General features: G+C 58.3%; 1 protein-coding gene across 2 annotated transcripts; it reads left to right on the top strand.

The window, feature by feature from the left end:
- Positions 1–249: 249 nt before the first annotated feature.
- Positions 250–26,465, top strand: NKD2 (NKD inhibitor of WNT signaling pathway 2). Of its 2 annotated transcripts, XM_070411983.1 has the most exons (10): positions 250–459; positions 565–600; positions 911–1,008; positions 21,183–21,243; positions 21,961–22,088; positions 22,515–22,610; positions 23,294–23,441; positions 23,775–23,859; positions 24,457–24,584; positions 24,787–26,465. In XM_070411983.1, the coding sequence occupies exons 1-10, from the start codon at positions 435–437 to the stop codon at positions 25,392–25,394; spliced, it is 1,413 nt and encodes a 470-aa protein (XP_070268084.1). In that variant the 5' UTR covers positions 250–434; the 3' UTR covers positions 25,395–26,465. The 2 variants fall into 2 exon arrangements, with proteins under 2 accessions (XP_070268084.1, XP_070268085.1); XM_070411984.1 differs by lacking the exon at positions 565–600.
- The last annotated feature ends 430 nt before the right edge of the window (positions 26,466–26,895 follow it).

The following is a 26,895-nucleotide window of genomic DNA, read 5'->3' as shown; positions in this document are numbered from 1 at the left end:
TTGTCCGGAGTCCTCGCTGCTGACGGACGAGGGCATTTCCCCACGTACGTACGGGAATGGGCACACACCCCAGCAAGGCCGGGCCCAGACCAGGCTGCGTGGGGCCTGGAGGTGGGTGGGGGTCGGGATCCGGGGGGCGGTGCGCTGCGGGCGGCGGCCGCGGGGGGCGCTGCAGGGGCCGCCGTTAAAGCCCGAGCGCGGGCGCGCGCGCTCAGAGGGAACCGGGCAGCTTCTGTCGCTGCTGTCGCCGCGCCCGCCCGCCCGCTCCAGCGTCCCGGCTGCACCGGACCCCGGAACCCCACTCCCCCTGACTTGGCGCGGAGGCCCGGCGCCCGGTCCATGCGGCCCCTCCGCCGGCCCAGCCCCAGCACCGGACCCCAGACCCGCACCTGAGCGCGCGCCCGGAGCGCGGGCGGCAGCAGGGCTGGGGCAGCATGGGGAAATTTCAGTCCAAGCACGGTGAGACTCGGGCCCGGGGCGGGCGGCGGGCGGGCTGCTGGCGGGCGGGCGCCGGCCACTCACTCACCCTTCCCTCTCCCGCGCCCTCCCTCTGGCGCGCCGCAGCCGCCGCAGCCTTCAAGCGGAGAGAGAGCCCTGAAGGTGAGCGGGCCGGGTGGGGCGGCGACCCGGCCGGGACCCGGAGCCCAGAGCCCGACGTGCGTTCTGCCCCGTGCCCTGGGGTGGGGGGACCTTGCCGCGGGATCTCCGGGAGCACGAAGGCCCCCACCCTACCCCACCCCCGGCCCCGGCTCCCCAGCTGGAGCCCCGCACCCCAGGCCGCGCGGAAACGGAGAATGGGGTGGGCGCGCCGGCGGCGGGGCATCTTTAAGGCTCAGCGCCCGCGGGGCTCACCGCGCATCTCCTTCCCTCCTTGGCGCCCGGTTCCCGCGCTTCCTCTGCGGGGCCGCAGGGGACAGCTTCGTGGTGTCTGCGTACTCGAGTGGCCGCAAAGGCACCGTGGAGGCGGAGCGGCGCGGCGGCGTGGAGCACCGCGCGCGGGACAAGCAGGTAGGCGTGACCGGGTCTGGGTGGGGGGTTCGGCCCGCGGGGCCAGTGCCAGAATTGTGCCCCCTCGCGGGGACCCAAATCTAGAAGGCGCAGGCTGAGATGTCCGGGCGGGAGTGGTGCCCGCTGGGCCCAGAGAACCTGTCCTCCCTAGGCTCCACAGGCCAAGCCAGTAGGATGAGCCCGTAACAACCCAGGCTAGAGGCTTGGCGGGGAGGGGGCATGGTTTGCTTTAGGATCAATCGCTTGCACAGCAAAGATGGCCAGCATTAGAGGCCTTCCATCTGCAGGGTGGGTGACCACTGGCCTGCAAGGGAGGCTCATGGGAAAGCCAGACTCCAGAAGGACTTGGGGAGGAATGGGGGTGACCTAGACTGCAGGTGCTGCCAGGGGCAACCAGAAGCAAAGAACTGCCTGAAGGGAGGGGTGGCACCAGAGGGGCCTTGGGTAAACTTTCACATGTTTGCCAAGCAGGAGAAAGTGGGCGCTGGATGGGCATTAGTGTGAGCTGGATCTGTGTAGATGGCCGGCCACACCAATGGCTGAGACCCCTACTGGCCCGCTGCTTGCCCGTTACCCCCCACCCTCTTTCCACTGCTCAGTGGAAGTCATGTCTGTTTTTGGAACGACCTTCTTCTGGCCAGTTGACAAATGAAAGGTTCTAAGTGTATTTGTAAACACTGCACCTGAATCAAACCCATCCTGGGGTTAGAGTTCCTGCTTTCTGGGAGCGAAGGTTTAATTCCACGCCTGTGGAGATAGGAAATACATTTTAAGGTACTTTCTGGGACGTCATCATAACGTTGGATGGTAATGTTACATGGACTTGTGCTTCTTGGTACTGAGGATGAGGGTGCTGCCCAGGGAGCAGCCCGGGGCCGTCTTTCTCTTCCGAGAGAAGTGGGGTGTTGATAAAGGGATGGTACATCTTAGCTTGGTTCTCCTGTGTGTAGCTGGTAAGGGGGGGGGTGCAGGTGGGAAGCTGTGTGAGCGTTAGCTTCATGGTCCAGGGTTAGGCTGGGCCTGGTTCCACCAGCTGTACTGCCTGGGGGCTTTGTCCCTGGGGACATGGTTCACTCAGTCCTTAGGACTCTGGGCGCTTGCTCTCACCTGTTCAGAAGGTGGTGGCATAACGAGGTGGTTCCAGCAGCACCAGGCAGTGCTTCCCCTGAGCTGAGGGCTCCCTGGCGTTGCTGTGAGAGTTCGGGCTGGACCAATCTTTGAGGCTGATGGATGCCACTCCTGGGACAGTTTTTGAAAGATTGGTGTGGGAGTTGGCTGAGGTTGTTCTCTTTTCATTTTGCCCTCTGCTATGGTCTGAATATTTGTGTTCCCCCAAAATTCATCTGTTGAAATCTCACCCCCAAGGTAATGGTGTTAGGAGGTGAAGCAGTAGGGAGGCGAATGGGTCATGAGGGAGGAGCCCTGATGGTGAGGTCCCTGCCCTTCTGAGACTCCAGCGAGCTCCCTGTCGGGTCTGCCACGTGAGGACCCAGCAGCAGGGTGCTGTCTGTGAATCAGAATAAGGCTCTCAGCAGACACTGAGTCTGTGGCACCTTGACCTTGGACGTCCAGCCCCCAGCACCGTGAGAAATGAGTGTCTGCTGTGTATAAGCCATCCAGTCTGTGGTCTTTGTTGTAGCAGCCCTAGCTGACTAAGACACCCTGATGTCATGAAAGAAAGGTCCTTTTAGCAAAATCTCAGAATACAGGATGGTCCTTTAAATTAAATACACTTTAGCTTTAAGACAATAGCACTGCATTTGCTGTATTTTCATTTCGTCATGGGGCTGGGAGCCCCTCGCCAGGCACCAGCCTGGAGTTTAGACCTCCTGGACCAGGCCCCTCACCTGGCCACAGAAGCACAGGTGTCCTCCCCACTGCCATGTCACTGCTCCCGTGCTTGCCAGTCTTCGCTGGGCATACACTGGGTGGCTCTGGCCCAGGTTCAGTGGGACCCCTGCCTCACCACCCCTGCTCCAGGGTCTGCCCCTGGAAGTTGCTCAATCGGGGGATGTTGGGTGTTGAATCCTACAGATCTCCGGTTTCCAGCCCAGTGTCCTGTGCCCCCGTCTTTGTGTGGTGCCCAGAGCTCCACCCATCACCTCTGCCTTCCAGGTGATGTCCTTGAGGAGGGCCAGCCTGGGTCAGGCAGCCACCCAGTGAGTCTGACTGGGGCCAGTGAGGGGACACGCTCTTCCCCTCCCTGAAGCTCGCCCTGTATGTTGCCCAAGAACTGTGGCAAATGGCCTCATGGAAATAAAGTGCATCTAACTGTCGCCAAAATAAAGGAAATGAAGTTGGTTTTGTCCCTTAATTGTTAATGGGTTACGTCGGCTCCTGGTATCTACTTAGTGTTCATCTAAAAAAGTTCTTAATACTAGCATTTTCCGGGTGAGCGCACTCCCTGCTTCACAGTCTACTAGTAGAATAGTGTTGCTGTTGGTTCTGCGAAATGCTGCAGTCTGGTCATGGCAGGACCTGTGTCGGTTCTTTGCTGCGTGCCCCTGAAGGGCCAGGGCTGTGCCAGGGTGATGTGGGATGTTGGCAAGTGCAGCACAGAGGATCTAAGAAGTGGAGTAACTGAGCTCATACATGTGTGAAAATTATGAGAAGTGATAGGTGGTAGCACCAGCAGCACTTGGCAGGGCCATGGCTACAGGTGGGGCCAGCCACGGAGCAGCAGGGCTATGGCTACAGGTGGGGTCAGCCACGGAGCAGCAGGGCCATGGCTACAGGTGGGGCCAGCCACGGAGCAGCAGGGGTCACGGTGAGGTTCTGTGGAGATTCGGTTGTCATTATTCTGGAAACTCGCCCTTCCCTGCACACGGTCGCTCACCCTCTGTCCGCCTCTCTATAATTTCTCCAACGTGCCCTGAGGCTCATGTCCACCAGGCGGGGAAAGTTCAGAAGATAAGAATCACTGCTAACAATTGAAATTTTGTTGTGGATAAAACACAGATTTCCATTTGTAAGCCCGAGAAAGGGATGTTTTGGCAACTTTGGAGGTGGCATTTTAACTGAGACTTGAGACAGAAGTGCATGAGTGGGGAAGGCCCCTGGGGCCTGGCTGAGGCCTCCTGCCTGGTGGGACTCTCTGAGGTCTGAAAGGACGCAACTTCTCAGCCTCTAAGGCTTCAGGACAGGCAGCTGGGCAAGGCTCTGCCCGTACTGTCTTGGGTGGCTCTCAGCTTTAAGGATCTACACACAGTTGCCCACATGTGCACACAACAGTTTTGTGTGCACTGACCTGCTGCACATGTTCCTGACCGAAGCAGACTTGCAGGGAGTCTAGAAGGCAAACCCTGAAACCCCACTGGGAGACTCACCTCTGGACAGACCTCTGGCTTCCAGCAAACTCCACCTGCCCTCCACGTGGTCTTGTCCACAGGTGGCCTCTCACTGCTTTTGGAATCTGGGGACTCAGCCGCATGGCATGGTTTGGTGCCTTCCGCTTGGTTAGAGTTCCCTGGGGCGAGTCACCAGGACCTCCGACCCCTCTTGTCTCTGCAGCAGGCTTTCATCCGCTGTGGTGGGGCAGGGCTGCTCCTTCCCCCTCACCTGGCAGCCCAGGAGCCAGTGCTCACCTGCCCACCTACTCACCATGCCGCCAGAGTGGATGGCGGCAGCAGGATTTACACATTTCAGTTAAGATTCGTTGAGACGTTAACTCTGGCTTCTTGTCGAAATCCCTGGGAAATTCCCTTGGCTTTGTACGAAGTCTGGACACCACCCCATCTGCAGTCAGCACAGAGCAATCAACGTGTGTCCTGAGACGTGTGGATGCCATGGAGCCCTTGGCTATCGGCCACAGGCCTCCTGAAGAAAGAGGCATCCTCCATGTGACTTGCAGTGAGACAGGTGGCAGGTCCTCCAGCCACAGTGCAGCCCCTGGGGACGACCTTCTGTCTTCTGTGACCCATGCTCTGGGATACTAACCTCACGGAGTCCCAGCCTTTGTGGAGTGTCTGGGCCTCAGGGCTGGCAGCTCTTCACTTTCTTTTGGCACCCACTGTGGGAACCCCGGATACAGGCAGCCGTGTCCCTGCCCTCAGGCGTGGCCCCGCCATGTGGTGAGGCCGGCACAAATGTGCACAGAGGCCTGAAGGCTCACGTGGATGCGGGGGAGCTGACAACAAGTCCTGGGGGTCCAGGCCTTGCCGAGCACCAAGGGCCTCTCTCCACGGTCAGCCTCATCAGCCCCTCACCCCCACCCATGCTTCTGAAATTGCAAATGGCCCTCCTGGACCCCATTCTACCTGAGGATGAGCCAATGGGTCCCAACTAATTCACATCTGAGGAGCCACCAGGCCACTTTGTGGGAAACACCTCCTGGAAAGGGGTGATGGGACCCACCTAAGGACCCCGAGGGAGCTCGCTGCTCCGAGTGTGTTTCTGGAGTGAGTAGCTGAAGTTCGCCTCGTTTCCTCGCCTGGAAATGTGGACGGGTGCTGTCTGCAGAGAGGACTCCCAGAGGGAAAGGAAGCCACCATGCTCAGCTGGCTGTCCCTGTGTCAGTGGGGATTGCAGGAGGTGCTGGGGTCATCTGTAGGCAGGCGGCCAGCAGCATCAGACACTCAGGAGAGACTGAGGGCCGTGTGGACGGGCTGGATGCCATGCACCTCACCTGCCCCAACCAGGTGCCCATTGAAGGGCTCAGCCACCAACGAGCACTGTGTATGCCCACCTCTCATTAGCTCAGATGCAGGCACCCTCATGTTGTGTGTCAAGGACTCATGTCCACCAGGCGAGGCTGAGCTCGGACCCTGGCCTTGGGGCTAGGCCAGCAGATCCTGGGGTTGGCCACAGTGGGGCCGCAGGCTGGCTGCAGAACCTGTCCCCCATCCAGGACAATGGTCACAGAGGCACTTCCCCTGAGATGCTGGTCTCGAGAGAAGCTCCCAGGAAGCTGTTGGAAATGCACCATGTGCTGCTGGCCTGCCCAGGAGACATGGCACCTGTTAAGATATGTTCTCATGGGGCAGTGGTGTCAGAGAATGTGGGCCCTCCGTGTCCATGGGTACGCTGGTTTCCACAGGCAGGCAAGGCCAGGGCTGCTTCAGGGACACAGTTCTGAGGGGGTAGGGGGGGTTCGCAGGCAGAGTGAAGGAGCCTGAAGACTGCAGATCTCGGTGATGGCTTCCTCAGGCACAAACAGCCCATGCTGCTGCTGCAGGAGCTGAAATTCCAGCTGCCCAAGGGGAAGAAGGGACCCGAAGCCACCCTGCCTCCTCAGGGAGGTGATCAGCCACCGCAGAAAACACCATGCTGCAACCAGGTCACGCCTGCCACCTATTTCCACATCTTCACTGTGTTAAGGCATTTGAATAACTTTGAGGGTGTTGGTTGTTGAAGAGCTTAAATCTCATCTTTTCTTTAAAAATCTGTGCAACTTTGCAGTCTTCAGAAATCAGCGCTCAGCCCTGGTAGCTATCTGGCCAAGTCAAAGGGGGTGAGAACACAGATCAAGACATGGCTTAACCTCCCGAGTGTGGGTGTGGGGATTGGACAGCACTGCCCTCCCCGCCTCAGGAGGTGAGAGGTCAAGGCCCATGTCCTCTGTCTCCACCCCTCGCTGTATGGCCAAAGAGTGCCCAGCTGGCCAGCCCCAACAGAGGTTGTCAAAGAAATTCTGCTCACAGATAACAACTGGGGACCCCGTGACACGGCCATTTTAACATGTGGCAGCTTGTCCCCCGAAGGCTTCCCTTACAGGACCGTTAGTGAGAGGTGGCCTGTGTGGTGACTCAGAGCCACCCAGACCCGGCTCCAGGCCTGGGGCTGCTGCTCACCTTCATGTCTCTAGGTCACAGCTGGTCCTCCGGGGCTCACAGGCCGTGTGCTTCTGCTTGGAGTCGTATGCGGAAAGAGGAAGTGACAGATGTGAAGAGTCGGGAACAGCAGCTGGCTCTGGCACTGCTGGGCAGGGACGGTTCTGCATCCTTCGCCATGGGTGGGCTACGAGGGTGGCCTGTGGGACAGCAGCCCACATGTGGTCAGTAAATCCCAATGTCAGGCTCCATTCCCGACCTTCTCGAGCTCTGACACCAGGTGCTCCTGGGCTGGGGGCATGAGGCTGTGCGTTTGCACCAGGACCAGTGAGCTATGCCCACGGGGTCATCCTCTTTACGAAGGAGCACCGTGCTGCATGGGCAGGTGCACTGAGCAGGCGTGGGGGACATGGTGTCCTGTGGCCCTGCCTCTTCTCCCCAAGAAAGGAAGCCCATGCCAGTCCCCTAGCTGGCAGAGGCGTGGTCTACGGAAGCAGTAGTTGAGGCCTGAGCTGGGCACAGTTCATCTGAACTGAGTTGTCCAATAGGCAGGATCTGAGGAAAGCCACTGGCTGAGTCACTGTGAGGTCATCGCCGGTGCTGCAGGTGTGCAGCGGAGCTGCTCCTGGGTGGACACCTGCCTCAGAAAGTGTCCGGTTTGGAAGGAAAGGCCTGTGTTGTCCCTGGAAGTTCTCAGGGCAGCCCCTGAGGCCCGAGGCAGCCTGTAGGCAGGCCCAGCTGGTGCCCAGCGGGGACAGACCCCAGGGCTCACCCACTGCAGTTGTGTCCCTTTTACTTGTGAGGAGACCTGGGGGGAGTGTGGAGGGTCTGCTCTCCGCCTCACATGGTCCCCGGTGCCCACCTGGAAGGTGCTTTTCTGATGACTCCACACATATGGGGTGAGGAGCTGACACAGCGTCACAGCAGAAACCCACCTGGTGTGAGAAGGAAGGTGCCCCAGCCCTGCACAGGGAGAGGGGAGGCTGGCGGCTGCCGAGTATGGGTTTCCTGAGCGGCCGCACCAGCACCACCGACAGGAGTCGCTTCAGCGACAGGACTCTGGTCTCACTGTCTGGAGCCAGAAATCTGAGATCAAGGTGGTTCCTCCTGGGCCTGTAGACCGTCCCCTCCCCAGATCTTCATGTGCTCATCCCTCTGTGCGTCTTCCTCTTCATGGGATGTTCATTTGTCAGGACACAGGCCATATTGGACCAGGCTCCACCCTAATATTACTAACAACATCTGCAATGACCCTAACCTAACCCCAAATAAGGTCACATCCACAGGCACCCAGGGCAGGACTTCCACATATGGGGGAGGGGGCACAATTCAGTCCCTAACAGACCACAGGGTTTCCTCAGCTCCCTTCTCCCCCCACCTGTCCTCCCTGCACGTCCACCTGTGCTCTCCTCACTGCCTCTGCTGTGGCTGGGCTGCCGGCTATGATGATCGGAAGGAAGCAGTCGGTCCCAGCCGAGGGAGCCGGGGGACGCAGCCCACTCTCAGCCCGAGCCCCTGGGCACCTTTTCCTACCGTTTTACTTTCTGAACCGTGTCTTTTCACTGTACCTGACTCTGCACCCCCATCCTCAGCACCCTCTGTATTTCCTGAGCCCCCCAGGTGCTTAGGACTGGAGATGCTCTTGTCTCTCCTGAGACGGTCTCTCCCTGTTGCTCACCCTGGTGTCAGAGGGCTTTCTCGGCTCTGCTGTCCTCTGACCTGGGACCTGTCATTTGGGAGAGCAGGACCAAGGGGTGTCTGGTCCTCAAGCAGTGAGGCTCCTACGGCCTCGTTCTCCAACCTGTCGCAGGCAGTGCCCCCGGCACCAGGTGGCTGCCTGTGCCCTGGCTTTGCAGAGTCTCTGGGCATCGCTGCCTCCATGAGCATCCCCTGCTGCTACCCGTAGATCCCCCGGAAGGGCTCCAGGGAAGGTGGGTCTGGGGAGGGGAGCTGTGAGCCACATTTTCTGTTTCCTGTTTCCAGAGCCAATTCCTGTAACTCCTTCGGGTTGTTTTGGTTGGAAGAAGGAAGGGTGGATATTTTTCTGTGGTTCAACTATCCCCACTTTAACTCTTATAAGAAAGTGTTTCCCTGTTCTCATCTGGAGAAGAAAATGCGTTGAGCACTCATTTCCTTTCCCTGCAACAGACACCCAGAGCCTCTGTGAGGGCCGGGCCGGGGACGCTCACACGAGCCACACCACTACACCCGCCTGGTGGGGTGGGCCTGCCTGCTGGACACAGCTCAAGGTGAGGCAGAGGCTGGCCTCACCCCTGCCCCACTCTCTTCTCAGGGATGGGCACCGCTCTCCTCAGTCCCCTCCTCCTCCTCTCTCTCCCTGTCTTCTTCCCCCCTCCTCCTCCCTCCCTTCCTCCTCCTTTTCTCCTCCTACTCCTCTACTCCCTTAGCCTCCTCCTCATCTCCTCCTCCTCCTGCTGCTCCTCCTCCTTCTCTGCCTCTCCTCTCTTCTGTCCGGAAGCTCCGCAGACCCTGATGATCTGGGGCATGTGGCCGTCCTCCCGGCCTGGAGGGACAGCTTCTCTCAGATCCTGCTCCCTGAGGAGGACGAGCACCCCCAGCCTTTGGGGTTACAGATGCCCACATGTGTGTCCTATACCCAAGAGGGCTGGCCCACGGCCCCGTAGGACCCCTGGATCCTCAGGAGAAGTCTGGGCTGACTCCACCCAGGTCCCACCAGTGCTGTTTGGGTAGTTCTTCCTGAAGGAAGCCAGCCACCTGGTCTTGTCATGTGGTCATTGACCTCTGATGTAGATCGTTCAGAAATTATAGGACTTTGACAACCAATCCATATAAGCACATGCTGGGAGGGCCTTAGGGTTAAATATGTTAAATAATGAAAAAAGTAGCCTGAAGCTACCCATGTTGGTTTCCTGGAGCTGCCGTCACCAAGTTTCACAAACTGGTGACACCAGCAGACATGTATTCTCTCTCGGTCCTGGAGGCCAGAAGTCTGAAATCACGCTGCTGGCAGGGCTGTGCTCTCTGAAGGCTGTGGAGGAGGTCCTTCCTGTCTCTTCCAACGTCTGGGACTCCAGGCGCCCCTGGGCTTCTGGCCGAATGGCTCTAGTCTCCGTCTCCGTTTTCACGCAGCCTCTTGCCTGCATCTGTGTCCTCTCCTCCCGCAAGGACACTTGTAGTCATTGGATCAGGGCTGACCCTCAATCCAGCATAAGCTCATCTTAACTCATCACATCTGCAAATACTTTCAAATACAGTCACATTCTGAGGTTTCGGGTGAGCGGGCGTGGGTTCTGGGGGTGCTGTTCAGCCCAGTACATGACCCACGAAAACGTAGAGTCAGAATGCTCGAAATTTTCTGTTCTGTTTGGCACAAAAGGGACTTAGTAACAAATGCTCTCAGCAAAGCTCTTCTGCCCAGGTGGGTGTGGTCTTCACGTTAATGTTGCCACCTGGAATCCTTATTTTGAGGCCACCCTTTCAGTGTCCACATTGAGCGACAGTTGAACACTGTTCCATTTTTAGCATGTGTTGATTTAAGAATGTATCCAGATTTGAGCTTTATGCTCAGGAAAACTAGGTACTAAACCACGAATGCAGACAAACCTCTGGTGTACTGACCAGCTCGTTTTCAGCCACGCCGGAACTCGACCGTGCTATGCAGCTCACCATTCGGTCCCCATTTGGGTCAGCTCTGTGACTCTTTGGTAGCCCGGCCTGGAAGGGAGGGTGCCGGCAGGGCGGGCCCGGCACTGTAGTCCAGCTCAGCCCCACATCTGGCCCCGTTAGACGCAGGATTGTGGATGTGGTTGTCTCTACATCTGGAACGTTTAATTAGCCTGGGGCCAGTTTAGGCTCGTTGACTTACCTAGCTTGAGAAGAAACACAGCAGGGGTCCACTGTAGACTGAGGCACCCCCCTTGACAGGGGCTACGGGTCACTCCATGTGTGCCGTGTCAGCACAGCCAGGATCGGTGAGCCTGAGAGGGGGCGGTGAAGGATTGAGAAAAGACAGACAAGAGAAGAAAGCTGGGTCTGGGTGGGACAGCCTTCTCTGATGGAGAGCTAGCGACAGCGCCACGGCCTGAAACCCAAGTCTTTATTTTATAGCCAGATTCCAGGAGGCAAAGTAAGGGCGTGGTTATAACGTTCTCGCGGGTTTCGAATCTACTCAATTACTTGCACCTGATCAAGCTTTGTTTACTTGCTGCAGCTCCCGCAGCCTGTATCACTCAGCCACGTGGGACCACAGGTTTGGACCATAAGGTCAAGCTTCCAACTACAGCCTTTGGCTATAATTGTGCTGGGACTTACACGTGGCTTTGCCACGAGAGGATCGTGCCCTCTCATTAGTCCCAGGCTTGAACCTGTCCAAACGCTGTAGCCGCTCCCCACACCATGCACAGCAGTGTCCCCAAATGTTAAGGAGACTTCCCGCCTTGGCCTTGCAGTTCCCCTCCTCATAGTGCAGTTGAGGTAGGAGGAAGCTGCCTGCATCCTGTGGGAATAAGGCAGGACACAACACAACTGGCCAGCCCCTCCATCGCAGCAAAGTGGCCCTTCATCCTCTGTCTGTCACACCCAGGTCCCATTCCTCAGGAACCCGTCAACTTGGTCTCTCATAATTAGCCATTTCTACCTCCTCCCTTTCTGTTCCCCATTCCCATCATCCTCCCCTCTAACCAGACCTCAGCTTCTCCCCTCTACCTCTGCGAGCCAAGTGGGTGTTTGGAACATAAGGCTGGCCAATACCAGCACCTCCTCAGAGTGAAAGCCCAGGTGGCTGACACCCCTCACCCTAGGTCTTGACCCTGAACCTCCTCAGAGAGGGCCTACTCTGCTGGGGCCTGCTTGCTGGTCCTGCCCCAGGGCCTTTGCACATGCTGCCCCTCTGTCTAGATGCCTACCCCACACAGCTCTGCTTGCTGCCTCCTGTGCTCAGGTGTCTGCTTACATGTCCCTCTCCAAAGGCCTTTTAGGATTCCCACCTGGCACCTTCCATCACCTCCCCTCTCATTTCTCTTCATAGTGCTAGGCTGGTACCTGCAGACGGGGTGATCAGCTGCTTCCTAGAGTCACCGAGGAGCCTTCGAAGGCTCAGTTCTGCCTAATTTGTCCAACTGGATGCCAGGCAAAGCTGCCACAATGCCTGGAGCTTGGGGTCACTCTCCTTAAGTAGGAGGGACAGCCATTGTTTAATTTCTACACAAGGTGAAAGCGATCCCGCCCACAAACTGGATGTCTCAACAGCGTAACAGTCACCCATTTGGGTGGAGTACACCATGCAGTCCTGGAAACAAAACAGCAAAACGCAGTGTTGGCTTTGGTCAGGGCCGCCTCTTGGGGAGCTGCCAGCCTTACTGGGCTGACTGCCTCTTGGGGCTGAGCGCCTCTTGGGGCGCCTCTCTGAGCTGAGCGCCTCTTGGGGCGCCTCTCTGGGCTGAGTGCCTCCCTGGGCCAAGCACCTCTCTGGGGCTGACCATCTCTCGGGGCTGAGCGCCTCTCTGGGATGACTGCCTCTCTGGGATGACCATCTCTCTGGGCTGACCACCTCTCTGGGATGACCATCTCTCTGGACCACCTCTCTGGGGCTGACCATCTCTCTAGGCTGGGCGCCTCTCTGGGATGACCATCTCTCTGGACTGACCACCTCTCTGAGATGACCATCTCTCTGGACTGACCACCTCTCTGGGATGACCATCTCTCTGGGATGAGCGCCTCTCTGGGATGACCATCTCTCTGGACTGACCGCCTCTCTGGGGCTGAGCACCTCCCTGGGCTGACCACCTCTCTGAGATGACCATCTCTCTGGGCTGAGCGCCTCGCTGGGGTGCCCCTCCATTGAGAAGCCTGAGCGTAAAGGTCTCTGGGCCTTGCAGGGACACCATCTGCCTCACCCTGAACTACACCCACTGCGGCCTGTGAGCTCCTCACCCACTTCATGTTGATGGATACATGGCAGGCACCCTGGCAGCCTTTTTCATGCCAGAACGAAACAAATTGGGTCTGTTCGGTCCTGTTCCTTGCGCCAGCTGGAATTTTGCTCACGATGAGGGCCAGCCCAAGGGGAAGGACTTCCTTTTGTTCTGCAATGTCTCCCAAGGAAATTGTAACAAGTTTGAGCTCTGAAATCAGAGAAGCAAGCAAGAAACAAAAACAAAACCCAAAACAACAACAATAACAAAACCTGGCATTTTTTAAAAATATATTTTTATTTCAGAGAGAAAGGGAGAGGGAGAGAGAGATAGAAACATCAATGATGACAGAGAATCATTGATCAGCTGCCTCCTGTACGCCCCCCACTGGAGATCAAGCCCGCAACCTGAGCATGTGCCCTTGGCCGGAATTGAACCTGGGACCCTTCAGTCCACAGGCCAACGCTCTAGCCACTGAGCAAAACTGGCTCGGGCAAAACCTGGCATATTTTAATATAAGAATTCAAACTGGAGATTATTTTAACACACTCCTGGAAGTGCCTGGGCGGGTTGGCTTTGGGGCGCTGGTGTGCAGAGCCCTCGTGGGCCAGGGCTGTGGCTCATTACAGTGGGAGCCCCTCTGCCATCAGCGCTGGCTAACATGAGGCTACGGCCGTGGTCCTGGGCTGTCAGTCGGCAGTGGCCGGACCCTCCCGGGCTGTGTCCTGCCTGTATCCCTGTGTGTCTCAGGTCTCAAGTGGAGAACCCTCTGAGACGCCTCTTGCGCTCAGGAGCAAGAGAGGCCCAGGTTTGTCTTCTGAAATAAAAAAAGAAACGTACCTGATCCTAGGCTCAGAAGGACCTCCCTGCAGGTGGTGCACCAATCCCGGTGGCCTTTGGCTCATCCTTCCCTCTTGTCCGGGGACCTGGATGGTCCAACACGCCATGGTCGGCGTCCAGGCCTCTCGGCATCTTTCCCCACCTCCCACTGCATCCCCTGCAGCTCCGGGCGTACCTGGCATCCCTGGGGTGACACCCACAGACCTTCACTTGTTAACTCAGGAGTGTGATGCATTCACAGCACTTGGTGCAATTACTGGTTACCCCTTACAACAGTCATTTCCCCTTCCACAGAGAGGAAACCAAGGCACAGTGGGGTGAGGAGATTTGCCCAAGGCACACTTCTTGGAGTCGTGCAGCTGGAACCCCAACCCAGGCAGCCCCCCAGGCTCTGACCAGCAGACTCCCTTGCCTGTGGCAGGCACTGTGTGGCTCACAGGTTGTGGGGGACCCAGGCAGCAAGTGTCAGAACATGGGCCTCTGGTGCCCGGAGCACTAAAGCAAGGGTGCATGAGAAGCTAGGGGGGTGGAGACTTCAGCAGTGACGTGGCATTGATGAAAGCTCTGACAGAAGTGGGAGAGGCCATCCCTGCGTCTCCAGGTTCGGTCTGGGGTGGGGGCGTGGGTAGGACAGGGAGGAGAAGGGTGGTGACAGTAACCCCGGCCTACACTCCATCGCCGCCTCCCAGAAGCGGCTACACTAAACGCCAGCGTGGTTGCCTCCCAGACTTGTCTGCAGCTCTGGGAAGCTGGACACTTTGTCTGTGACAGTGTCGCCTGCTAGGAGAAGGGCCAGACGGCCCTTGGGCCCCACACCCACCGGGTCAGCATTCTCGGGCTTCCCAGACCCCGCCTTCCCAGCTGTGATAAAAGGGCTGGATCCGAGAAGGGGGGCCGCCATTGCTTTGTTTAAAGTGGTTTAGGTTTTCTTTTCAAACAAAACTGTCTTTAGCCCTTGGAGCAGTGGTTCTCAACCTTCCTAATGCTGTGACCCTTTAATACAGTTCCTCATGTTGTGATGACCCCCAATTTCATTGTTACAAATTGAACATAATTAAAGTGTAGTGATTAATCACAAAAACAATATTTAATTATATGTGTTTTCCGATGGTCTTAGGCGACCCCTGTGAAAGGGTCGTTCGACCCCCAAAGGGGTCGCGACCCACAGGTTGAGAACCGCTGCCTTGGAGAATGTGGTGCTATGGCTGTTCGGTGAGTTCCTCCAGAGGCCTGAGGTGTATTTTAAGCAGAGACCAACCCTGCTTTCTTCAGGAAGCTCGGGGAGGGGTTGGGGTGATGAGTCAACCACATCTGTGGTCCGTGTGTGGAGGTGGTGACTCTGGCCCCCATGTCCCTAAGGAGAGGCTGCAGCCTGGCAGCCACCAGCAGAAAGGCCCCCGGCTAGAACGTGGTAACGGTCCTACGCTTCCTGCCTGTGGTCAGGAGGACCTGCCCCAGCCTGGCTCAGGCTCGGGCCCTCCATTGGGGATGTCCAGTGCCACCCAGTGTCCTATTGGAGTGGCTAGGGAGCGCAGGGTGGCACCAGCCTTCTGGCTGCGCTGAAGGGGAGCTGCCCAGAAGGTGCTGGGCCTAGTGTTCAGGGAGCCCTGTCCTTGGTTCCCCTTCTTTTGGGGCTTGTCATGGACAGAACACCGCCCAGATGGAGAAGGAATGTGCTCGTCCTCTGTCGCAAGGACAGAGGGAACAGAGTTCCTGCTCTCAGGTTTTTCAGGGTCAGCAGGCAGGGCCAGTGGATGTTGACCACATCAGTCATGGCTTGTCTGGGGGGCTCAGAGCCCCGACAGGCAAGGATTGGGTCAAAGGCTTGCTGCCCGAGTGGCTAGACAATGGGTCCTTGGCTGGCCGGCCAGCTCCACCATCACGGTGCCAGACGGTCTTCATCCCGAGAACCCTGCGCCAGGGGTCTTTCCTGCTCTGTGGTTTGAGAACAACCTCAGAAGGACTGCACGGGGGGGGGTCAGGGGGCGGGACGGAGGGGGTGTTCCTGCACTTGGGCTTGTGCCCCTCTCCGCCCCCCCCCCCCTCATTTTCCAAACCGCACAGACCCTGGGCCTGGCTTCAGGACAAGATTGTCGCTTAACACACGTGTGTGCAGGTTTCCTCCAAACACTTCATCTTTCACTTGTGGGGTCTCAACTAAATTCCTCTAAGGCGGGCTTTGGGTTGGTGGTTATAAAAGTAGCTTAGGTTTTGTCTCTGCTCCTTTAAGATCCCGCGGCCGCCGCTGCCAGATACCAGAGCTGAGGGAGGGCTGCGCCTCCGGCCTGGGCCTCCCTCCTTTGATCTCCGGAGCCTCGGCCAACAACAACAGAGCTGGGCTGAGGTTATTACGTCGTCTCCGTGTGCAGGGTGTGTTTCCACATGACACGACAGAGGTGCTTTCTGCAGGAGAAAACACACTCACTGCTTTTCTCCGAGCCGCTCAGCCCGGGGTCCCGGCGCTGTCATCAGAGAGCAGCCCTTCCACTCGTCCAGTCTGTTCCTCTCTGCTAAGGGCACGGACGTGCGCGGGTCGTAACTCACGGCACCTTCTGACTTACAGGCTTTAAATATACATTGTTCCCTCCCAGCTTTGAAATGAGCTTCCTGCGAAATAGGAGGCACGAGGCTTTAATACGAATGAAAGAAAATGAACCGTCTGGCGGGCTTTCCCATGGAAGCATCCAGGTTGGGGGAAGACCAGTTCTGCATCTGAAACGCGGGGGCATGGCCCTTGCCTGAATGGGGGTGGCTGAGGGTGCGGAGGGGTCAGGCGTTGGGAGCCGCGGGTCCTGCTTTCATTGTGTGTGTGTTGTGACCTGCAGCCAGTGTGCTCAGGGGACAGCAGCTGCGTTTGGAAGATCGATCACCCTGGACTTTCCTTTTTCTGTGAAACTCGGAATCGTTAGCTCTGAAGACAAAAACAGTAGCAGCACAACCGGGAGGAGAAAGTGAGGTGCGCTGCGTGCCTGCAAAGTGACTATAACATTTAGTGTTGAACGGAAAGCAACATTCCAGGTGCTGAGGATGGAAACCCCTGAGGGTGGGGGCATATGTTATGGTCACTTCTCAGTGATCGAGGGTGAAAATGCTGCGTGTGTGTCGTGCATTCGTACTGTGTCTATATGGTGTCTATTACACGCGTCGGTACATATATGTATTCATAGACTAGATGCACACACTCATGTGTATGCTCACATACATTTAGTGTCCGTGCTGAAACGTGTCGTCCCTGCCTGGGGAAGCCTGCTGTGTCATCAGTGGGTGCGCTCTCAGTCTCCTTACCACAGGCGTGGCCGTCATCTCCAGCAAGGTCCACGTGGGGGGGCCTGGGGAACCGTTCCCTCCAGGGTCAGGGTGGTTTGGGGGTGGATGAGTGCCAACAAATAAGTCTCCCCAGGCCAGGGTAAGCGGGGTGTGAAATACATTTCATGTCTTCTTAAAATGAGCAGAATTGTGAGAGGCTGGGAAAGGGATAAGAAGAAGCCAGAGACCTCATACAGGGTGTAAGTTTCCACTCTCATGTGAAGAGACACATATGTTTATTTTAGGAGACCCTTTGATCCCAAATCACTGGGTTTCCACATGCAAATTCCAAATTTGGTTATTACAAAGTCTGATTAAATCGTCCTAACCCAGAAGTACCGATGGGCAAAACCTAGGAACGCCCCTGCCGGATCTTGAAGCTCTGTTTTAAGTTTGAAAAGAAAGAAACGAAAACCATCTGCAGCTCATTGGGAAGCCTGTTTGCAGGGCCCCCTGCCCGTGAGCGCTCGGTTTCATCATCCCTAATCTTTCGCTTTAAAATCAGAAGTTCAGAATAGCAGTTGCAGCAGCCCCCTGAGCGGGGCCCGGCGCGGGCCCCAGCCGCACATGTGTCGGAATTATTAAGCCCATAAAACTACATTGTCACATCTGAAACCGGTTAGCCGCTGAAACCGAGACTTCCACTTCAAAGCTGCCGTGGTGTTTCCAGACAGACGCTGGCGGATCACCTTGAAGTCAAATTCCATCCCCTGGCAACCAGCAGAAAGCGGCCTCTGCCCCCTCACTGGGCCTTTCTTACAAAAGGCAAGCTCTGAACGTAGCCGGACTCCGAGCCACTCGGGGCAGATGGGCTCCCACACAGCCCTCGGCCTGCTGGCGGCCGGAACCCCGCCCGGAATGCCTGGCCCTGGCGAGGGGGGGCTTTCATTTAAACAGCCTTGGGAGCAGCTACTCCCCTCCCCCTTCCAGATCACCCTGCGACCTGCAGTGTAGGCCCTGCGATCCCAAACGGTCACCCAGCATGTAAGGCCATCCTGTCCTGAGGGACCCACCGAGTCATCGTCACCAAGCGAGCATTCTGTGACTGTCCTCCTAGGAACAGCGAGTTCTTGGAAAATGCCGCCAACAGTCCTGCTCAGTTTGCCTCCTCCCCGTCACCCCTAGAGGAGCCCCTCCTCCAAAGGAGCCCCTCTCTGCCTCCATCTTTTTCTCTGCCCCCCCCCCATCCCCACCCCCTCGCCAAACCCCGCACACACACGCCACTACCTCTTTCTCACCTGCTTGGACTCTGGTCTGCACAAAGCCCCCTCCTGCATCCCCACTGCACCTGGGGGAGGAGACACAGGACTTTGGAACACGCCCAGAACTCTGAGGAGCAGCCCTGACCTCAGATTCAGGAGGGCAGTGCTGCCAGAAGCCCAGATGTGCTGGGGCTTTCGGTCGTGGGCCATCAGGGGCTGTGAGCTCCACTGAGTGGGTCACCTGAGGCTGTTTTAATGGAAAAGAAGGGCTTCGGAGCAGCTCATTTGTGTCTGGAGGGGGGTGGTTACCCAGGTGCCAGCCTCACTCTCCTGACGGCCACGCTGGATTCTCATCACCAATACCCTGGGCCCTTTCACAGAAAGGGGACCTGCTCCCGGGGCTCCGCACACAGCTGGTTTTCTGGACAGAGTAAACATTCGCCCCTGGGGAATACCACGTTCTCGGGAATGCAAGCCGAGAGGCCCCTTGGAGTCTGCAAGAAATCTACTTGGAGAAGCAAACGCGTTTCCCCCGGCGTGTGTGCATCACATTGCTTGCTCAGAGCAGGAGCGGTGTATTCCCTGCCCTCAGCCTTGTTCCCGGCCGGTTTAGGTGAGAGGAGGAACTCGAGTCAGAAGCTCCGGTGTCAGGGCTGTGGTGTTACCTCATGTGTCCTCCCAGCACACCTCTCCCTGTTGGGGTGCAGGTCCCACAGTGGGGGGTGAGGACGCGCCTGGCACACGTGGGCACCTGGAGAGCCCCACTCCCTCCTCGGGATCCCTTCCTTGTTTCATGGAAAGGAAACTGAGGCCCAAGTGGTTAGGTGGCGGATTCAGGATTGTCAGCCAATAGCAACAGGACGGAGACCAGGCCCAGCTTCGGGCGGTGGGGCCAACACTGGCCCCAAAGACCCCATCCTCCTCCCAGGGACCGGATGTGGAAGAGGGTCTCTGCCAACGTGACCTTCATCCTGGTGGGGCCCTAACTGCCCGCACCTGTATCTTTGTAAGAGGGAGGCAGTGGGAGACTCGACACAGAAGAGGCACAGAGAGAGGCATGTGACAACGGAGAAATTGTAGAGATGCATCCACAAGCCCAGGAACACCTGGGCCATCAGGAGCTGGAAGAGACAGGGAGGATCCCATCTTCCCCCATCCCCTCAGCTTCCTGAGAGCCCCTGCAGGGTGAGAGGGGTAGGGACCAGACCCCACAGCAAAGGTCACAGCCACCCAACATTGACATGCAGAAGGAGGACCTGGGTTCCTAAAGTGTTAGGGCATGTGGGGCTGAGATCCTGTCCCCAGGGGCCAGCAGATGCTGGAGAATGAATGGACGTGTACCAGGGCTGCTGGGGATGGGAGCAGGAAGGAGAGGATACCCAGGGGGATCAGCAGGTCAGTAGTGCCGGATGGGCAGTGCCGCCTGAGGCCTGCTGGCTGGGTAAGGGAGCCAGGGATGGGGACGGGGGGTTCAGGAACAGCGCTCCGGGGATGGGGGGCGTGCAGGAACAGAGCTCCGTCAGCCAGGGGAGCAAGGAGGATGGTGCTGAGACCCTCTATGGAAACCCGGCCAGGCAGAAGGGGGGCCAGATTGGGATGAGAAGGGGAGTTAGGGACTTTTATGGGCATGAGGCTGGGACTCCTTTGGGGGTGGCAAAGGGAGTGAGAGCAGAAATTTATGCTTTAGAAGGGGGGTCCCCACCACAGGGTGCTCAGATCAGGGAAGGCAGGTGGGGGCATCCCAGGAAGGGGTAGGGCTGGCCCCGCCCTGGGCAGGGTGATGTGGGAGGTGAGCACTTGCTGGACTTTAGGAGATGGGGTATCTGCCTGTGCCCCTGTCTCACTTGAGGGTCCCAATTATCTGGGATTCAGCTGCCAACAAGGTCACCCCCGCGGGGAGGGGCTGCACATCTGGCCAGCATCCCTGTGGTAGGTTTACCCATGGCAATTAAAGCTTTTGGCCCTTCTGTTTAGCCAAAGCAGCACAGATTAAAGGGCACTTTTATGTAACCAGGATGAATTTGAAACCACCAGTCATAGGGACAAGAATGGTTACTTTTCTCCCAAATGTTTTTTATCCCCGTATTTGAGCCTATCTCAGAGGTAGTTGCTGATTTAGCTCGTAGATAAACACTGTAGATTCTAGTGTTGGGATATATGTGGATGAACACTGTTTCAAAAGGCACTTTAGGGCACTAGTCACAGGCTGGCTGCTGTACCCGGGCTTCCTTGTGTCATTGTTGTAGCATTGGGAGTGCTCAGGGGTCGCTCCCACCGCCCTCTCGCTCCCTGGATGCGCGCCCCACGGGAGTTGTGCCACTGGCTCTTCTGGGTTCCAACACTCCTGGATGCTGGTCTGGGGGCTTTGTCCTTCCTTCCTTCCTTCCTTCCTTCCTTCCTTCCTTCCTTCCTTCCTTCCTTCCTTCCAAGGTTAGATTTTCTTTTTTTTTAAGTATTTTTATTGATTTCAGAGAGGAAGGGAAAGGGAGAGAGATAGAAATCCTATATAATAAAGAGGTAATATGCAAATCGACCCTCACTCCGTCATGCCGTCACAAGATGGTGGTGCACACGGCAGGGGAGCGGGAGCAGCGGCTGCTCCATGAGGCTTCTGCTGGGGTTTCCGGGTGCGCACTGTGGGGGCGGGGCCCGGTGGCCACTCCGCGTGGCCCGGAGGCGGGGCATCGGGGCGGCACTCCAGGACTTAGGGCCATCCCGCTGTGTGCCAGCCACATGGGGCGGGACTCCGGGACTCAGGGCGGTCCCATGGTGTGGGGGGTGGGTGGGGGAGGGGTCCCGGGTCTCGCACAATTTCGCACGATGGGTCACTAGTATTAATGATGAAAGAGAATCATTGATTGGCTGCCTCCTGCATGCCCCCCCACTGGGGATCAAGCCTGAAACTTGGGCATGTGCCCTGGCCGGGAATCAAACCGTGACCTCCTGGTTCATAAGTTGACACTCACCCACTGAGCCATGCCTGCTGAGCCTAGAGATAGTTCTAATAGAACCAATGACACCGTGGGATGCGTGTGTTTTACTTAAAAAATCTGAGGCTTTGTGGGTGTGTCAAGATTGGTTCCTCTGCAGTGACACCCCAGGAGGCTGGTATCTATGACCTGCCCATGGGCCACGTGGTCACACACTCCCTGTTCTTCCTGCAGGAGCTTCACAGTGGGGACCCCAAGGAGGGACCTTTCCGGGAGGACCAGTGTCCTCTAGAGGGTAAGTCCTGCTCCCCAAACCCCACAGACTCTACCCTGTACCCCAGGCATATACCTGAAACCTGCCCTCAGGACACCTGGACAAGCTGAGGCCCTGATGACATAGGCACGCCCACTCCATGCTCCTTAACTTCCCCCCAAACCCAGACCAATACAGGCAGCCTCCTCCCCACCTTGATCTCTGAAGCCACTGCTGGCTGGGTAGGCAGATCCAGGAAGACACACCTGGCTATGGCTATGCCAGGTGAGGGCTGAGGGCACACCTGACCATGGCTAACCCAGGCCAGGCCTGAGGGCACACCTGACCATGGCTATCCCAGATGAGGGCTGAGGGCACACCTGACCACGGCTAACCCAGGACAGGGCTGAGGGCACACCTGACCATGGCTATCTCAGGTGAGGACTGAGGGCACACCTGACCATGGCTATCCCAGATGAGGGCTGAGGGCACACCTGACCATGGTTATCCCAGGACAGGGCTGAGGGCACACCTGACCATGGCTATCCCAGGCAGGGCTGAGGGCACACCTGACCACGGCTATCCCAGGTGAGGACTGCCCTGCCACTGCACAGATCTGATGCCTCCTTGTTCTGGAAGGCTGGGCTCTCAGCACAGGCTCCCCAGCCGCACCTCCCAGCATCCCCGCTGCTCTGAGTCACCTACCTGGGTGGGATGGGGTGGCGGATGGCTCTCCCTCACTCCTTCTTCTACCTCCAGTGGCACTGCCCCCTGAGAAGGCTGAGGGTCGAGAGGGTACCGGACAGCTCTTCAGTACAGATGATGCTGAAAGAGCAGCAAACCGCGAAGGTCTGCGAGGCCTGGGCAAGAAGCGCCTGAACATCGACGTAGGTCTTTGCTCTGCCTCAAGGTGCAAAAGGGCCCGCGCTGGGCTAGGCGCACATGGGCCCTAAAACAGGGCCTTGCCCGGGCAGTTTGCCTGAGGTTCAGCCGGTTGGAGGAGTTACAGCAAAGCTTGCATGTGCTTCCGACATCCGCCAGCTCTGGGAAGGGGTGGGGCTGGGCAAGGAAGGTGTGGCCACCAACTGGCCAATGTGGCACCAAACTGGCCAACATGGCACCAAATAACCCGGGGGACTTCCCGGTGTGGTGCCAGCACCCCGGGATGCCACAGAGGTCCACCATTGGCCTTCCAAGGCAGGAGCTCCTGGGAGCAGTGGAAGGACACCTGTTTTCCTGAGAGGTGGGGGGAGGCTCGGGGTCCCAGCGTGGGGTGACGACCCCACCCGCCCCCGACCCCTCGTGCCCTGCAGGCGCTCCAGTGCGACGTCTCGGTGGAGGAGGACAACCGCCAGGAGTGGACCTTCACGCTCTACGGCTTTGACAACAGTGGGAAGGCCACCAGGGAGGTGATGCACTTGTGTCTTCAGAAGATGGTCCACCGGGCAGGGAGCTGGCAGCAGACAGATGCCAGGGCCCTGGTCTTGGTGATGAGGAGACAGGCCGAGCCCTCTAGGGTGGGAGGAGAGGCCGGACCTTCCCCAGGCGTGGGGGCCGCGGTGACCCAGGCAGCGGCTGGAGCCTAGGGAGCCTCGTGGCCCAGACTGTTGGCACAGTTTCCTGCAGAGCCTGTGTCTGGACCCCCTGAGGCTCAGGGGGGCCAGCAGCTCCTGGGCAAGGTGGCGAGGGTCCCGGGATGCCCTCGGCGCTCACCTCTGCTGGCTGTGTGTCCAGGATGGGCAAAGAGCCGCTGGGAAGGAAGCAGACACACAGGACGACAGAAATAAGTGGGTTAAAGAGCAAAACTTAGGTAGTTATCTGACTGCTAAGTCCTTTGAACATAGATTCAGAACATAGTGGAATTTAAAAGGTCCAAGAGATGTGATTTCAACAATAGCAGGGCTACTTACCCCAGAGGTTTGGGGCCGCCACACGGGGCTAAAGCTGGGGTGAAAAGGCTGCTCGGTAAGTCGTCCTGTCTGAGGCAGGGGTGTATGGGATGCAGGTGACTCAGGCAGGCAGCCTGGAGGCGGTGGCGTGGGCAGTTCCCCAGCCCGTCTGCCTGTGTCAGTGACGTCGGTGCCATCCTCAGGACATGTCCAGCCTGATGCACACCATCTACGAGGTCGTCGACGCCTCCGTCAACCACTCCTCCGGCAGCAGTAAGACCCTCCGAGTGAAGCTGACCGTCAGCCCCGAGCCCTCCAGCAAAAGGAGGGACGGTCTCCCCGCCAGCCAGGGTGAGGGGCTGGGCCCCTGCTCCGATACCCTGAAGCCCCGGCTTTAACTGGCAGCCCACCCCTCCCTGCAGACCCTCCGCCTGGCCCTTACCCCCACTCTGCATTTCCCCACAGCCCTTACCTCCCACACACCAGGTCAGGGGAGTCATAATTGTGTCTACTGTTCAGTGCCCCATTCCCCCTCCTCTCCCCACCGGGGCAAACTCTCTGGTTTCCTGGACATGGAAAGCAGGGCCTAGCACCTGGCAGGGGCTCAGGAGTGTTTGTTCAGTAAATGGATGGAGTGAACGAATGAAGGAGTGAACAAACGAATGAGTGGCTTCACTCTTTCAGACCGGGAACCCACTCGCTGCAGGACGGAGGGCGAGGTCTTCGAGGACCCCAGGGTGGCTGACAGGAGGCTGTCTGCTCACATCAGGTGAGGGGCTGGGGGCTGGCTCCACGCTCCAGGTGTACCCTCCTCACGGGGAGCAGCCTGCCCACACCCCTGCTTCCTGCATCCTCAGGGCAGACTGACCTGGGTGTGGAGGAGCACTGGGTACAGCCCCCGTTGGGGTGAGGGTGCTGTCTTGTGGCCCGGTACTCGGGCTGGAGCTGAGAACACCCAGTGTCTGTCCAAGGACTGGGTGAGGCTTGAAGGGCAGGTCAGCCGAGGGCCCTCAGTCTGGCCACTCGGACACACTGATTCCACTCACCAGCTGTGGTGGTGACTGGGCCAGTGGAGGTCTCAGAGCAGTGACCCAGTCTCTGCCTCGGGGACCAGGAGACGGGAGTTCCTGCAGGTTCCCTAAGGCAGTCGGCAGCAGTGACCCTGGGGTCTTGGTGGGGTCCCGGGCCAGCTGGGGACCTTGCTGTCCCGGACACCCATCCTTTCTGATGCTTCTTTCTGGGTGGTGGGTGCTGGTCAGAGGCCACTGCCCGGGACCATCCCCTTCAGTGCCCCCTTCATCTCCGAGGAAGGTCTGCTCTGGCCTTGTGTGAAGGTCAGGCCCCTTCTGCCCTGTGCCCCGCGCAGGAGGCCCAATGCTGACCCCCACCCCTGCCCCGTGAGGGGGCTGTACTGCGTGGATGAGAACACTGAGCGGAGAAACCACTACCTGGACCTGGCCGGAATAGAGAACTACACGTCTAAATTCGGACCTGGTAGGTGCTGGGTGGGACCTGGGTAAGAGGCCTCCTTTAGCAGCATGAGCCCTGGCCTGGGGCTTCTAGGGCTCCTGCCACAACTCTGCTGCAGTATTGCATCCAGGCATGTACGTGGGGGGTGGGGGGTGGGGGGTACCTGGTCCAAGGTGAGGTGTCAGACCCTGCAGAGGGTCTCATGGTCTGTGTCCCATGTGTGCAGGGTCCCCGCCAGCACAGGCCAAGCAGGAGCACCAGGGCAAGGCCTCACACCCCCCGAGCAGGTCTCGCTCCCAGGAGTCAGATGCACACACTGTGCACAACCGCAGGTCCCAGGTGCTGGCTGACCATGTCCTGCTGGCCGGCGACCCCACTGCCCGGGCCCTGGACGTGCAGCCCCGGCTGAAGGGGCAGGAAAAGCAGTTCCTCAAGTCCCCCAAGGGCGCGGGCAGGCCACCTGGGGTGCCCAGTGGGGGCGTGCCCATTGGGGGCATGCCCGGTGGGGGCAAGCCCGGGAGGGCTTTCAGCTACCACCCACCGGCTGCCTTGCCCCAGGCCCCCCAGGACGTTCACCACCTCCCACAGCCCCCACCGCAGCCCCCGCCGCAGCCCTACGGCCACAAGCGGTACCGGCAGAAGGGCAGGGAGGGCCACTCTCCCCTCAAGGCCGCGCTGGGCCAGCCTGCGGTGATGGAGCACGAGGTGGTGCGGGACCTGCCGCCCATGCTGGTGGGGGAGGGCTACTCGGTGCCCGTGGTCCAGCGCCACGAGCACCACCACCACCACGAACACCACCACCACCACCATTACCACCACCACCACCCGTCCTAGCGTGCACGCCCGCCCGGCGCCCCCGGCCAGGAGCCCGGCTGCAGGTCTCCCGTGGCAGCTGCGGTGGCACCCGTGGACACTCGTGGAGCGGGCCCTTCGCGCTTCCTCCGCTCGCCTTTCCTCCGTGCTCCTGACGGATGTCGTGTTGGGATGAGCACGTTTGATGCCACTGACGTTCCCCAGTTATGAAGTGATTCTGTGTAACCCATAAAACCATATGTCCGCATAGAAAAGTACATCGTATCTTTCCTTTGTGATCCCAAAATGAGCCCTCGTGGCGCAGAAGGGACTCTGCTCAGCTGACGTACGTGTTTGTCTCATGGTGCCTCGTGCGCTGGGGGCCTGGGACCGAGACGTGCAGGGTGGGGGGCCTTGCTGTCCCGTAGCCGGGAGTGCACGTAGTGCTGCAGTCCTCGTGTAATTATTCGTTCTGAAGCCCAAAGGAGGTGGTTTTGGGGAGCAGTGGTTCCTCCGTGCGCTGCGTGTGCGGTGGGGAGTTCTGCCTCACCACACGGAGCACAGATCATACAGAAGACTGGCGGCCACAAGGCGGGTGCAAGGCGCTCCACACAGTGGTCACGAAATTCTGGAGGTGAGGCCATGAGAGCAAAGAGGAGGTCCAGGTGGGGCTGGCACCAGCATCTTTCAGTGGACAGCAGGGCCGGGGCAGGTGGAAGGTTCCACCTAAAACACCCGCACAGGTAGGAGGCAGGACGCTTGTTCTCTGGGCTCACGTAAACCATCATAGTGCTCGTCAAGCTTCCATGATGCCCACCTGTGGGAAAATGTGGCGCTCCTTCTGTGGGGGGCGGCGAGGGAAAGGGGCAGTGATGGTGTCCGAGGGTCGTGGAGCCTTGGCTGGCAGCGTCCCCCTGTGGCAGGACACTGCTGCCCCTTCTTCCATCTGAGATGAGCAAGTGACTTTCTGGTACTTTGAGAGTCTGTGCAGGTGATTTTGCATTCTCCTTCGTGGAACTGTGTCTAAGAATCAAGCTAATTGGTGATTGACTTGTAATTGAGTTCCCTCCCCCCTCGGGCATAATAAAAATATGTGCATTTTGTAATATGTCATTCCCTGTTTCAAAGTGAGCTTTTTAAATAGATACGGCCAGTCCACCTGCACCAGCCTGTGGGGGCTGATGCTGCACGGAGAGCGTGCCTGTCTCTGTTTACACAGACGTTTGCAGAAGGGAAATTAATGCACAACTCCAGGTGTATGGGTGATGTTTCCCCCCACGTTACTGCTCTAAAAAACAAACAAACCCAAACCTAAGCCCCAAGTTGGGTTTATGATAACAGGACACTTCAGGCCACTGTCTGGGGCTGGGAGGACCGCGCTGCCCATGGAGACACGGGGCTCTCTGTGCCGAGACTCTAGAGATCCACGTGCCATTTGCCACCACCTCCTCCCTTCTGCCATCACGTTCCTGTTCATGGCCGTTGTAAACCCCCTGGGGATTTCCGAGTAACTAATGTCTGTCCCTGAGTCGAGGCCACGTGT

This window comes from Myotis yumanensis, unplaced genomic scaffold (genome assembly GCF_028538775.1).
Source record: "Myotis yumanensis isolate MYYU_CA2020_CCGP unplaced genomic scaffold, mMyoYum1.0.hap1 SCAF_4, whole genome shotgun sequence".
Classification (NCBI taxonomy): domain Eukaryota; kingdom Metazoa; phylum Chordata; class Mammalia; order Chiroptera; family Vespertilionidae; genus Myotis; species Myotis yumanensis.
This window is presented reverse-complemented; position numbering and strand designations above follow the sequence as displayed.